The 14,766-nt window shown below is 43.2% G+C and overlaps 1 protein-coding gene across 2 annotated transcripts in view; it reads left to right on the plus strand.

Moving 5' to 3' along the window:
* The first annotated feature begins 818 nt into the window (after positions 1 to 818).
* Positions 819 to 14,766, plus strand: part of trim62.1 (tripartite motif containing 62, tandem duplicate 1) — an 82,541-nt gene continuing 68,593 nt past the window's right edge. The window contains exon 1 of one of the 2 annotated variants that reach the window (XM_068017468.1): positions 819 to 852. In XM_068017468.1, coding sequence (XP_067873569.1) covers positions 841 to 852 — 12 coding nt within the window. In that variant the 5' untranslated portion in view covers positions 819 to 840. Of the gene's footprint in view, positions 853 to 6,690; positions 7,283 to 14,766 lie in introns of those variants that run through there. The other variant, XM_068017467.1, reaches the window with a different exon arrangement.

A 14,766-nucleotide genomic window follows, 5' to 3' on the forward strand; every position in this document is an offset into this window, starting at 1 on the left:
ATATTAATAAACTTGGACCGAGTGTATTGTAGTCAAATTTCAGACGATACAAAATAGGTAGAAAAGCACGTTATGAGGAGGACACAAAGTGTCTGCAAAGAGATATAGATAGGTTAAGTGAATGGGCAAAAATTTGGCGGATGAAGTATAATGTGGGAAAATGTAAGGTTGTCCACTTTTGTGGGAAGAATAGAAAAACTGAATATTATTTGCATGGAGAGAGACTGTGTGAAGGAATACGGCCATAATGAAGGGTTATAAGGTTAAAAGAGTTATTTTCCTATGAATGAGGAATTTAAAAATGCAAAAAGGGTTCATCTTTATAATACTGAATGGACATGAGCCTCTGAGTGAAAAAGTTAGCTTCATCTTAAAGGCAGCTTCTGATGAGAGTGATTCGCTCCCAATGTCACAACCCTTGCCACATGGTAAAACATTGATCACATAGTTTTGAAAACTGTCACGAAAGCTACCACAGTGTAATATTTGATGGTTTTATGCTGATAGCCCGAAACCAGTCAACTGAATTTTTGACAAAGCTAACCAAACCCAAAAACTGGATTATAATCTTGAAACACAGTAAATGACTAATGAACAATTGACTATCACAAGGCCCGCAGCTTGGCTTTCTTAGAAGTCAAAAAGGACTGACTTTACCTAGAAATTAACAGTTATGCAGCCTTATTTAGGAAATAAAGAGGGACGAATTTACCTACAGTTGAGGTAACACCCCATACATAAGAAATCGTTACGCAACTTGAAAAACAGTATAAATATTAGGAGCACACATTGGATTTTTAGATTCGTTGGACTCGTTCCAGTATCTCTCATGGTAAAGGCATGACTACAGGAGTAAGGTCATGATAATTTTCTGGGACAGAGGTATCTCGCTAACTCTGTAGTCTTCTACTCAGGAATTTAAGTTAAATGTTATTTTAATAATTGATGGATATCCTACTTAAATATTTTACTGTAACAATATTTGGATTTAAAAATTGGATTCTGTACTAGAAGCAAGACTGTACTTTTTATCTTTTCCTGGAACTATTAATGTTACAATTGACTGTCACACCAACTGTGAATTGCATGTTCCGTTCTTTGACAAACTTTTCTATAATTTAGAATTTAGATTGTCTCATGTAGTCTTCTGTATCACTAACTCATGAACCCAGCTCTGTACACTCTTTGGTGGGGAGGTACATTACTAAGGAGAGATCCCCAGACCCTCATAATATCCGGGTTATTATAATCTGGCTGAAAATTGTTAAAAAGGCTATCTGGAGGATGGTAATATTCTCAGCTGGTTGCTTTCCTTTGGGGAGAGTTAGATCAATCATGCAGACCCATTCAAGTACCTTTAGAGTCATAGAATCATAGAGAGATACAGCACTGAAACAGGCCCTTTGGCCCACCGAGTCTGTGCCAACCATCAATCACCCATTTATACTAATCCTACATTAATCCCATATTCCCTACCATATCCTCTCCTACATTAATCCCATATTCCCTACCATTCTCCTACCTACACTAGGAGCAATTTACAATGGCCAATTTACCTATCAACCTGCAAGTCTTTGGCAGTGGGAGGAAACCGGAGCACCCGGCGGAAACCGGTCACAGGGAGAACTTGCGAACTCCACACAGGCTGTGTGGATCTGTCTTTCTCAACCTTAGGTTGACAGTGACCATCTGAGAAGTACACCTGTTCTGGGATAGTTCCAAAAAGGGACTAGGATTATAATCCACCACAACTGCAGAATTCTACAGTACAGAGGGATCTGGGTGTCCTTGTACATGAATCACAAAAGGTTAGCATGTTCTCTGAGATATCTGCGTTTCTCTAATTCTGGGCTATTGAGCAACCTGGATTTTTATCATTCTGCCATTGGTGGCCATGCCTTCAGTTGCCTAGGCCCTAAGCTCTGGAATACCCTCCCTACACCTTTCCATTTCTCTACCTTGCTTTCCTCCTTGAAGTCACTCCTTAAAACCTACCTCTTAGACCAAGCTTTAGTCATCTGACTTAATATCTCCTTGTGTGGCTTGTTGTCAGGTTATGTTTTATCACACTGCTGTGAAGCACCTTGGGATGCTTCATTACATTAAAGGCTCTATATAAATGAGCTGTTGTTGTTTGAATGATCTATGGTATGTTGAATTGGGCAGAAAAGTCAAGATGTGTCCCTCTCCCTTTACAAGGAGTGCAATCAGGAGTTTTTTTTTAAAAGAAGGGAATAATAAATAATAATAAAAGAAGTTACAATTGTTAGGTCAAGTTTGAAGCTTTGGAGGGAAGGGAAGACTAAGGGATATGAGGTGTTCTATAATTTTATGGTCCAGGAAAAGAATGAGTTAGAGATACTGCAATGAGTCTCAAGGGTAGATTTTCCACATTGGCGCTGCTGGCACATGCCAGGAGATCATATCAGGAATTCGCACACCCCTGTCTGTGATTTCCCATTTATTAAAATTAATGGGCTGGAGATGTGCAAATTCCTAATATGCATCAAGAGCACTGGTGTGGAAAATCACTCCCTTGATTTCAACATAGTGAGGTTGCAGAGAGAAGATAATTTGAGCTGGACAGTGCATTTGCAGCTAAGGATCGTGCAAATGTATTTCTGCATCTAGCCCGTGTGGTACCTGAAGGATCCACATTGAATGCACAGTGAGAAAATCTTCCATTTCCCCGGGCAAACATCTTCACATTACTACGAGTCTAAATAGGGTCAAGGAGCAAAGGGATTGAGGAGCACAGAAACACAAGCAACACAGGTTAGTAAGGGCATAATAAAAGCAAACAAAGCACTGGGATTCATTTCTAGAGGGAAAGAAATTGAAAGGCTGAGATCATGGGATAAATTTTACCAGCTCCTCGACGTTGCGGGAGCGACCCACCATGACCGCTGATGCCGACAAGGCCCCACTGCATTTTAATGGCAGTGGCGAGGCCTCAGCGCAGCCCCCCCTGAGCTTAGACTATTGGTAAGACCACATTTAGATAGCTGTGAACAGTTCTGGGCTCTAATATAGAAAGGAGAGGGTACAAAAAAGATTTACAAGGATGGTACCAGATCTGAAGGCTGGATTTTATGGAGGTGATCAGTGGGACCTGGGACTGCATCTTGTTGGTGGCAATCAATTAACTGCCTGTCACCAGGGCTGTCGTCCCTATTAAGGAGGACGGCCCGTCCCCAAGAGTTGCCGGCTAGTCAGAGGGCTGACAGCTCATCAGCCTCAGAAGCGCCACTGCTAGTGGTGGCCACTGCTGGGCCTGCATCTGCAGAATGAGGGCACATCAATGGCCGTGCGTCCTCAAAGGCAGGTAAGTGCGGTTTAGGGGTGTTGGGGCCCGTCAGGTGGCAGGGGTGGGAGGGAGATGTGTGGTTGCAGAGGGCAGCCGTCGCCATTGCCATGGGGGCACCATTGCATTTGAGGGCCTCTCCGTGAGCCAAAGAGCACTCGAAAAGGAGCCCTCCCCCACCCTCAACGCCCACCGGCTGTTTACCTGACAGTCTCCCCTGTGGCGGAGGGCCCTCAAGCGCTGGTGAAATGACAGCAGAGGCTGAAAAAGGCCCTTAACTGGCCACTTAAGTTGCTCAATTGGGCTCCATGTGGGCGGGCTGTCTCCCACGTTTCCCGCCGCTGGTAATGGTGGCATAGCAGAGGCATGACAACGGGCATGGCACTCGCCGCCTCCCTGTGTCATTTTGCTAGCCTTCCCGCCTCCCAGCCCATCCCCAAAGGGCTGGTAAAATTCAGCCCTGAGTGCTTAAACCCATCAGAAAAGAATGAACAGGCTGGAACCTTTTCTCTGGAAAAGAGAATTCTGAGGGGTGACCTAATGGAGACCTTTAATGTTATGAAAGGGTTTGATAGGGTAGATGTAGAGAAGATGGTTCCACTTGTCAGTGGGGGAGGGGTGGTGGCGGTGCCCAAAGCAAGGGTGAATAATATAATATAGTCACTAATAAATCCAATAAGGAATTCAGGAGAAACATCTTCACTCAGGGTGTTTTTAGAATGTGGAATTTGCTACCACATGGTGAATAGCATAGATGCATTTCAGGGGAATAACACATGAGAGTGACAGGCCTAGAAGGTAACACTGACAGAGTTAGATGAAGAGGGCTGGGAGGAGGCTTGTGTGAAATATAGACACTGGCATGGATAAGTTGGGCCAAATGGCCTGTCTTTGCGGTGTACATACTGTGTAATTTTACATAACTACTGAGCATTAAAAAGAACGCAGTGGTAAAATAAAATGTGTGAAGGGTGAAAACCTGAAATAGAACCAGATATAGTAGTAAAGATTGCAGGTCAGTTAGCATCAGTCAGCATCCAGTAATACTTTATGTGCTCCAATTTTCTTGCTCATCTTTCCTTGAATATTCGGACTATTATTGGGGCACTGTACCATTGTGAGCAGGATTCAAAAGAAAGATAGAAAGAACTTGCATTTATATATCATCTTTCACGACTTCAGGATGTCTCAAAGCACTTCACAACCAGCGGAATATTTTTGAAGTGTAATTACTGTTGTAATGTAGGAGAATGTGCACCCAAAATATGCACAGCAAGATCCCACAAACAGCAATGACATAAATGAACAGGTAATCTGTTTTAGTGACATTGGCTGAGGAGTAAGTATTGGCCAGGATACCGGGAGAACTCCTTTTTGTCGAATAGTGCTGTGGTATGTTTTATATCCACCTGAAAGGTAGACAGTTTAACATCTCATCCAAAAGATGGCATCTTCGATGGTGCAGTACTCCCTCAGTACTGTGCTGAAGTGTCAGCCTGAATTATCTGCTCAAGTCTCTAGAGTAGAGCTTGAACCCATGATCTTCTGATCAGAGGTGTGAGTGTTAGAATTGGGTGAAGCCTGGCACCAAAACCCAAGCTTGATGAAACCTGACCATTATTGGCTGATTGTTTCCTCTCCTAGTTTTTCCAGACTTTCTGGTGTCCAGCACTAAAAGCCCTGGCCCTTCATTTTTCTCAACAACAAAAATAACATAGATTTGGGGTGCAGGGACAATTTGTACGTGTTAATCTCTGCTGGGTGTCTGGGTAATGTTGAAGTGCCAGTAAGTGCTGGCTATTGGACCATTGGAAGCTTTCCATGACTAGTGACCAATTATTAATATTAACTACATCACTGCTCCTGAACCTCGAGATCAGTTTTTATGATTTTAAAGGGGCATCACAGCTGAGCTCGATCCTCTACTCAAAGAATTCCAGGTAGTTATTCAGTCGCCGACAGGAGTAGAAACAATTGTTAACTTTCCCAACCCTAGTCCAAGAGCACTGAAGCCAAATGCAGCCCACCTTCTGTCACTCAGCGGACTCAGCACAAAGTATAGATTGACCAATGACCTGCTCTGACTCTGTGTGTCAGCTACTTTAGTATGCAGTACAGCTCATTATCTGTTTTTAATCTATAGAAAAACATTGTCACTTTATATGGTGAGAAATCCCATTGGGCAAACTAATTAAGGTTTATAGCTTGTAAAATGTGCCTTCGAGATACAAAGGATCATGAAGTTCCATAATGAAATCCTGTCATCTAAGCCTGGTCTCCTTTTGTGGACTAACAGCAGCATCTCCAGTCAGACAATGCAGCATGAACATATTTAAATAGATTATCTGTCAGCTAAGCCAGTGATCAAACTTTGTAGTGCTGTGGTCACACTACACGTTGAATACTGCGTCCACTTCTGATCATCAAAGAACAAGGAAAATTCTCTAGTGCTGCAAGATTGATTCCTACTGTCAGGCTCTGAGTTGTAATGGAAGGCTTAAGAAACTTGGGCCGAGAGAGGAAGCACCTGATAGAATATATGGTAGATTGTTAAGGGAATGGGGAAAAATAAACCTAGAATTTTATCTAAAGTTAAATTGCCAAGGGGACACAGGCTCAAACTAGTAAAGGTATATTTAAAACTGACATCGGGAAATTCTTCAAAGTGTGGTCGCCATTTGGGAATTATTTTAAATATATCGCTATACTCGATTGTTCCCAGCTTTTAAATTTATTTTGGTGATGTTAAAATCTTTAAATAAAAGTCAGACCAGGAGTTCGGTGCTGTAATTAACCTCAGGGACACACGCTGGACACTTCAAACTGGAGCATGATTGTGCTGGGCTGTGATGATGCCCTCACAGTTGAATTGCAAGCCAGCACTCACTATCTCGGAGCGTCATGAAGAATGACCCTTGGGGGTCGGAACTAGAGGCCACCCCCCTATTTGGGCTTTCCTCCAATAAAGAGTTAACGTTCTCGAGAGACAAGAGTAAAAAATTGGCAAAGTTAGTTGCTTTTAAAAGGAGATCCTATCGTGTTTTTCCTGGGGTTTCTGAATAGGGCTAGGACTCCAATCATTTGGGTGATCGAGCACCCGCACATTCACAGCCCGGGGGCGGACCCGGTTTCAGAATTTCTATTTTCCTTTTGGAGGTAGCGAATCCAATCGCAACATGAATGTAACACAATAACACAATCGAGGCGCAACCACTTGCTTGGGGAGGGGAAACGTCACGAAACAAAAACCTCAAGAGTTTCACCTTTTAAGCACGTTTTAATTGCCTGGAAAGGAGAATTGTATCTCGGCTTGTCGAATTTACAAACTGAGCAATGGGTGATGCAAGATGATGTTCTGATGGTTCCGAAGCTCAGGAGGATCTATGTTGGCTTCCCCTCTGTCTGTCACAGGTAGCAGTTTGGTGCTTCCCTCAGGAACACTTCCTGGAATGAAATTGATCAGCAATAAGGGCGATCGCGGAGGGAAATTGACACCAGAGCGGGACAGAGGGAGAGCAGATCCTTACTTGCAGGCGGATCTGATCAACACTCAGCACCCTTTCTTTTGCTCTTATGGCTTGCGGTCTCAAAGACGAGCTGCTGTGCTCCATCTGCCTGAGTATCTACCAGGATCCCGTGAGCTTTGGCTGTGAGCATTATTTCTGTAGGAAGTGCATCACTGAGCATTGGAACAGGCAGGATCACTGCTCCAGGGACTGCCCCGAGTGCAGGAGGAGCTTCAGGGACCCTTTGCTCTCCCCCAGCCTCAAGCTGTCTAACATCGTGGAGAGATACAGCGCTTTCCCCTTGGACGCCATCCTCCAAGCCCAAAGGAACTCCTTCCCCTGTAAGGACCATGACAAAGTCAAGCTGTTCTGCCTGAACGACAAATGCCTGGTGTGTTTCTTTTGCGACGAGCCTGCTCTGCATGAACAGCACCATGTCACCAACATCGAGGAATCCTTTGAAGAAATCCAGGTAAATCCCAGTGTCTATGGTGAAAATAAGAGCACAATCATTAAAGGGGCTTTAAACTAAAGGAAGGCCAGTAGGTCACATGCAAGTGATATGTTTTCCCCCCCGCATCATGTCATTTGTATCACCTCATTGTATCACCTCAATTACCAAACAAAAAATCCTGGCCAACCAAACTATAGGGACACTTTTAAAAAGCTGACTTTCTGGGCAAAAGTGGCAGTCATTGCCCAGAGATTCTTGGTAATCTGATGCACTGAACTGGGGGCAAAAATAACTCAACCATAACCTAAATATATCTTGTGAGGCAAATGTTTTACAGCCAGGGCTAACTGAGTATTATAGAATCCAGCTAACTTCATATTTAAAGAGGCAACGTCTTCACGAAAAGTATTTGACAAACCCTCCTTGACTTGAGGGAAGGAACGTCAATCAGGCCAGTTAAAATATGAGATGTGACTGGCAGGATGATCGGTTGATATGAAGTGACACTAAACCAACTTTATGGTACACATTTGTCATGAAATGTGCACTCCTTTTAAATATTACAATGGTATGTTTTGATTTCTGCAGAATTTCTCACCCCTGCTTTAGAATTAAATCCCCTGTCCTCTGGAGAAAGTGCTGGCAACTTGTTGGGTGTTTGTCTGGGTGGGGGTGATGAAGGGCGCAGATGGAGAAATCATCACCTGGTACCTTAGCCTATTGGCCATTTCTCAAGGCTGAATCTTGACTGAGCGTGTCAAGAAGCTACTCGAAATGGGGATGGTTGGTGGGCAGCATCACAGCTGAGTTCGTTCTCATGCTCATGTGCAGGTAATTCCATCAGGGATCACTGGATACTGATCTTGCAGGATTTTCCTTTTCCCTGCTCAAGGGGAGCTGAAGCTATTTGCAGCATCTCAGGATTCATACGGCACTTTTCATGAACTCGGGACATCTTGAAGTGTTTTGTAACCAACAAAGCACCTTTTATGTTTGAAGTGTAGTCATTGTTGTAATGTAGGAAATGTGGCAGGCAACTTGTGCGCAGAAAGGTTCCACAAACAGCAATGTGGGATCATGACCAGATAATTGATTTTTACTGATGTTGGTTGAGGAATAAATAATGGCCAGGATGCCAGCAGAACTCCCCTGCTCTTTTTCAAAGTAACGTCACAGGATTTTTTTTTACATGCACCTGAGAGGGCAGATGGGCACTCAGTTTAATGTTTCATTCGAAAGATGACACCTCTGATGGTGTTGCATTCAATCAGCATCTGCGTAGATTTTGTGCTCAAGTCTCTGGAGTGGGACTGGTATCCCCATCCTTCTGACTCAGAGGCAAATGTACTCCGGCGAAGTTACAGCTGACACATCAGCTAACTCAGCAGACCAGGGATGGAGCCTAGGAATTTCTGGGCTTTCTGGCTTAGTTATACACTGCAAGACCTCTAAGCCAAACTCGTAACATCCGCCGTGCCCAGAGGAAGAGCAGATGTGGTGCAGCTGCAGAAGTTCCCCCAAGCACCAGTAATGACAATATGAGCGGCCAGTTCTGTGGATGTCCATGTCAATCCCCCATCGACTCTTCAGCCATGAGCGAACCCACAGAAGATAATGAAATCATTTACAGCTCGGACATACTCGAACAAGCAGGAGTCTATCACGAACTATGCAATGCTTCTTTCCCTATTCACTTCCATTTCTTGATCCTATTTTCCACTGTGAACCTTTACTATTTTTAGTTTAATTAATGAATTAATGGTATTATCAGCCAACATATTTGCAATAATTCCATCAAAGCTGTAAATTCTTTGTAGATGTCGTTCTATGTCAAAGTAATTTTCTGCCCAACAGTACCTGCAGTAGATGACACCAAAAAAAATCAAATGTAGGATTTTACTCCCCCTTCATATCTTCTAGCAAATATGACCAAAGTGTATCAGGTGCCTTGGATTCACAGATAAATATACAGCACAGAAGGATGCCATTCTGCCTCTGAAGGTGCTATCCAAATTAGTTTTACTCCCCCTGCCCTTTTCCGTCAACCCTCCAGCTTTTTCTTTTGCAAGTGTTTATCCAATTCTCTTTTGAAAGTTACTATCGAATCTGCTTCCACCACCCTTTCAGCCAAAGCATTCCAGATCACAACAACTCACCATTTAAAAAAAAATTCTCCTTATCTTCCTCTGGATCTTTTCCCAATTATCTTAAATCTATGTCTGCTGGTTATTGACCTTGCTACCAGTTTAAACAGTTTCTTATCTACTTTATCAAACCCCCTCATAATAGGGCAGCAAAAGACCATCAAACCCATCGATGCTCACCCTGCCATCAGACAGTGCAACCTCTGGCACCATCCTCCCCAGTCTGAGCTTCCCTCATGTTCTGTATGCTAATCTTCTTCTTCTTTGGCCTCCTTGTCTCGAGAGACAATGGGTAAGCACCTGGAGGTGGTCAGTGGTGTCAGTCGCTGCGAGGCAACTATGAAGTGACCTCTCCATGGCGCATGCCTGGGCGAATGTATGGAGGTTGAGAGTTGCCCAAGCGTCAAAACCCCCCTCTTGGCCTTTCTGGTGGGGTCCAAAGGAGTGCAGAGCACGACGTTTGGCACCAGTATGGCTGCAGGAACTGCCGGAAACATGCTAATCTAAAGCCCGTGATATGACTATTGTGTTATAGCTCCAGTATCTTTCTTATTCATTCATGGGATGTGGGCGTCGCTGGCCAGGCAAGTGGAGAGTATTCCATCACACTACTGACTTGTGCCTTGTAGATGGTGGACAGGCTTTGGGGAGTCAGGAGGTGAATTACTCGCTGCTGTTCCCTATATTGCTTAGCACATTTTTCCCCCACCATACACTTTTTTTCCCTTGTTCTTTCAAAGACCCTGACTTGTGCAGTTCCATAGGCGCTAGCTGCTCTTTGTTATCTTATCTAGTTGCCCATTATTTTATGTGACAGCCTCAATGGTGAGTGGCATGTCATATGACAAGACACAGCATCACAGCCAAGCCTGATCCTCTCCTTAGGCAGTATCCAATGAATGGAGCTATGGTTATCGATCAGAAGAGGGGATTTCCTGGTTATTTTTCTTCAAATTAGCCCAGAATTGATGAATTCCAAAATTGTGTTCTCATTACAGCCTTGATTGAGATCAGCATTGACAAGAATTGAAACTTGGACATACTGGTCCATATGATCCAGTTCCCCACTCAACAGCACTATGCCAACTGAGCCATACGGGAAATAGTCCCCATCATATTTTGCAGCAAATATCATAAAATTGTAACACATTTCTTAGATTCAGATGGTTAATGTAGGTGACATTTTACTTTTTTTTTAGTTTTATCTAAAGTTGCAAATCACCACTTCACTGTGTGTAGTGTTATCCTGCATTTCCTGTTTTGTCTCCAATGCCAAAAGCACCAACTACTAGTGCTGTCATAACTAAAACCCTCCTGTGAAAGGAATTTCATTGGGTGCTTCTGAAGGAAAATGCAACACATGGCAAAGATTAACTTTTCTTAACAGAGGTACGTGCTGTGGGATGTGCCATCTTGGCTCTGGCCACATACATGTCACTAATGCACTCTACCATCACTGACCCATAGAAACATCCACCCTGAGAATGAAAATTGTTTTGACTAGAAAAACCAGTCATAATGCACATTCTGCAGATGCACACTTGTCTCATTATTGCTGAATCCACCAACTTTGCCCTTTGCTTTTTGGTTAAGATGTTGAACAATTGAATACCAGTAGATTTGGCAGTAGCTGCCTCTATCTATCTCTTGATTTACAGAAGTCCTGATGTAAGCAGATTATTTGCAGCTGAACTAGTATTTTGTTTAGTTCATATTCCTATTTAATGCTGATAATCCTGAGATGGTGTATATATAATGGGAGGTTCATGTTCAAAATCAGTTTAAGAGTGATACGGCAATTTGAGTTTGGTTATTTGCTACACCAACAAAGCACTTCTGCCAACTCTGTGTCTCCATTGGTGCCCTGGAGCCAGATCTACAAAGAGCCATTGTTGGATACAGTTGCAAAATGTCTACTTCTGACACATTGACACTACGAAAGGTCCAATGGGTGGAAGCAAGCCAGAGACACTGGTCCTTGTTGGTTATTTCAGCACCACTGTCCTGATGGCCTAGTAATAATATGAAAATGGTTATGTAATCCTGCTACATTACTGGGCTGCTTCTAGCAGAAATGTGCTTGTATTAAGCAGGAGCTCACAGTGCTCTTGGACCTGCTCCCTTACGTTGCAGCCATTGGAGAAGTCTGATGTCCGGAAATAACAGTCAGTGCCTCTGTTTTAACATCTCAGCTGAAAGAGTGCACAATCCACCCACACAGGCCAGTGATTGTAGCCAAGAGAAATTGATATGATGCATATAAACCAGTCATCAATTAGCAGATCAGAACTAATATCCACATTTCCTGGCACTTGTACTCAGCCTTTCTGCAGTGGGCAAGTAGGTATTTTCATCATGGGTAAGTGGAAGAGGGATAAATGATGGGCTGGGGCGCAACCCTTTCTGACAGCACTCATGGAACTGCACAGTAATGAAAATGTTGAATCGACTTATGTTGTCGAACTTTTCTTCTGGTGGGGGGGTAGGGTAGATGGTGCGAGGCTGTTTCCCTTGGATGGAGAACGTGCCAGGATACCGGGTGTGATGCCCCCAGTGATCAACAGTCACTGTCTGGAATCACATGGACAATATAATTTGGGCAATGTACCAGCTCTGTGCTACTGGAACCGTAACCCATCAAAAGCCAACACATTTAGGAGAGGAGAAAGGGAGATAAAAGGAAAGAACATTGATACAAAAACCCCTAAACCACTACTAGGGTCCATGTGTCCCAGAACACTATAAATTAAGACACTTTCTGTGGCTGGGCAAGTTTTTTTTTTGCCATTTTTCTTTAGTTCACAGTCTACAGGAACAATTTTGGGGTCATTTATATCGTAAAGGAACTTTGTGCTTTGAGACCAGGATAGTGTTGATATTTTGATGTACCTGTTGTTTTGTATGTGTGGATTGATTCCAGCTGTTGACAGTACGGGAGGATACTCCTTTGAGGCTTTCCTGATGATGTACAGTCCTTTCTATTTCTTCAAAAAAAAAACATTGTAGATGTGCTTTATTGTCAATGCTTCACTGCTGGTTCAATGTCCTCTTGTTATATTTATTAGGGATGGAGGAAGAAGCCTTATAATTTCTCTGGGGAAAGTCAGAAACTGGCATTTTCACTTGTTCTTTTTAATTGCTCCACACTTGCAACAAAGTGCAACACAAAAAGAACTGTGTCGGGCCCACCTGTAGATTAAAATGAAAAGAAAGGCTTGCAGCCTTATCACATCTTGCCAACAGCTCAAAGTGCTTTACATATGAAGTTCTTGGCAACACAATTGACTGTTCTGTAGACAAAACACAGTCAGAAGGTTGTGGGTTCTAGTTCCACTCTAGGATTTGAGCACGTAGCCTAGCTTACGCTCCAGTGCCATACTGAGGGAGTGTTACATTGTTGCTGATGCTATCCTTCGTAAGAGATGTTAAACTGTGGCCCTGTCTGCTTGTTAAAGTGGATGTCGAAGAGCTGGGAGACTTTCCTAATGTCCTGGCCAACATTCCTCCCTCAAGCAGCAATACTGAAAACATTTAACTAATCGTTTATTTTTCATTGATGTTAGTGAAATCTTGCTGTACACAGTTGGGCTATTCAGAAAGGAATCATGGAAACTGTGTGGCTCATGGCTACTGCCCCAGGTGCCTTATTTAAAATGGATAAAAGTATTAAAAATATATATTTTAGGGTGAATTTTAATGGTGTTGATTTGGTGCAGAATATCTGTGTCTCTACCATATGTTGGATCTGCTGTGCCAAACCTCCAGTGAGGTCACAGGATCTGGAAGAAGCAGAGTTCTGTGTGTGTGTATGTGTGGGAGGGAGTGGGAGATCTAGCTTGCTCAGCAGGATATTGTTTCATTATATTTTCCTGCAAAGGCTGTGTTTAATCCTGAACATTTTCCTGTGAAAACAGCGGGAGTTTGGAATGAACCCTTGTTCTTTCTTGTGCACAGTACTGGGAGAGCTGACAGGCACAATACTCCCTAGTCTCTCATTTTCTCTCTAATTATTTATTTCCAATTTTCTCTGCTCCTTTCCTGAAGCCACTGAATCTTGCTTGGGGGAACAGTTCCACAGGCTCCTTTTTATTATCTCAGCCAGGTGACCATATGTGAAGTGTGGCAATGAATGCTGACTATTCAACTGTGTCGGGCACCATGGCCAAACCTGATCTCGTTGTCACTAAAAGGCCACATCGTCTCATTTCCTAACAGTGAGAACCTACTGGCTGCCAACATAGATGCATTGCCTCTCTGTAGAGTGAAGGGATTGAGGGTTACGGGGAGAAGGTGAGCAAAGAAAGAAAAAAGCTTTATATAGCACCTTGTTACTAACTTGGGCTCTCCCATAGCACTAAATCGATGGGCTACTTTTGAAGTTACTTTTGTCATGTAAGCAGATGTAGCTTCAGATTTGTTCACAGCAAGGTACACGGGGCAAGAGATGAACAAATGACCAGTTAACCTGTGTTTTGACAGTGTTGCTTGAGGGTGAAGGTCAGCTAGGGCAGTGAAAAAATGCCCTGCTCTTGTTCAAAAGAGCCGTAGAGTCTTTTACATCCACTCGAATGGACAAATTGGATCTCAGTTTAACATCTCATTTGAAAGATGGGCACTCTGCCGATTCAACACTCCTTCATTACTGCACTGAAATGTCAGCCAATAGCCAGAGCTGATTTATGAAAATGAGACTGATGTCTTCGGCCTAATGTCCTCTTCGTATTCTGGAAAATTCTTGTGATTCTGTGGCGAAAATGGCTTAAAAAAAAAATGTTATGTTCTTGTTAGATAAATTAAAATTTAATTGCAAATCCCAGCTGCAATGCTGAGAGAACAACTGCCACTGTCTGTTATAATATTTTGAAAAGAATGTGGTTTAGAAAAAAAGCAGTAATTAAAATTGAGGGAGCCAGCTGACAACCATTAACCATGAGAGTGCAACTTGAGTGATATAATGGCTTTTTTTGCGACCCAGCGATTAAATTAGGGCCTTGTCTCCAGCACTCAAGCAGACATTCCCTGTGTGCTCTCTCAGCTACAGTGCTCCAAGTATTAAATTACTAAATGAGAAGCATTCACCAGTATGAGAGAATGATTAAACAAATTGCTGTTGAAATGTTATTTCGGGAAGGAAGTGTTTGGTTCTGTTGGTTTTTTACCTCCTCTCCTCTCCTGATGGCACAGGGGGGTGCTCAGTTTCACAGGTGATAGCTGCCTTCTGATATCTCACCCACGTGGCTATTCTTCATGCATCTGTCTAAGACGGTGAGTGCTGGCAAGCTATTGGGCCATGGGCAGTGCAGGGAATTGGGGCCCAGTCTCATAATGTCCTCATCCAATATCTTCAGCTTTTACAGC

Source organism: Heterodontus francisci, chromosome 37, assembly GCF_036365525.1.
Source record: "Heterodontus francisci isolate sHetFra1 chromosome 37, sHetFra1.hap1, whole genome shotgun sequence".
NCBI lineage: Eukaryota > Metazoa > Chordata > Chondrichthyes > Heterodontiformes > Heterodontidae > Heterodontus > Heterodontus francisci.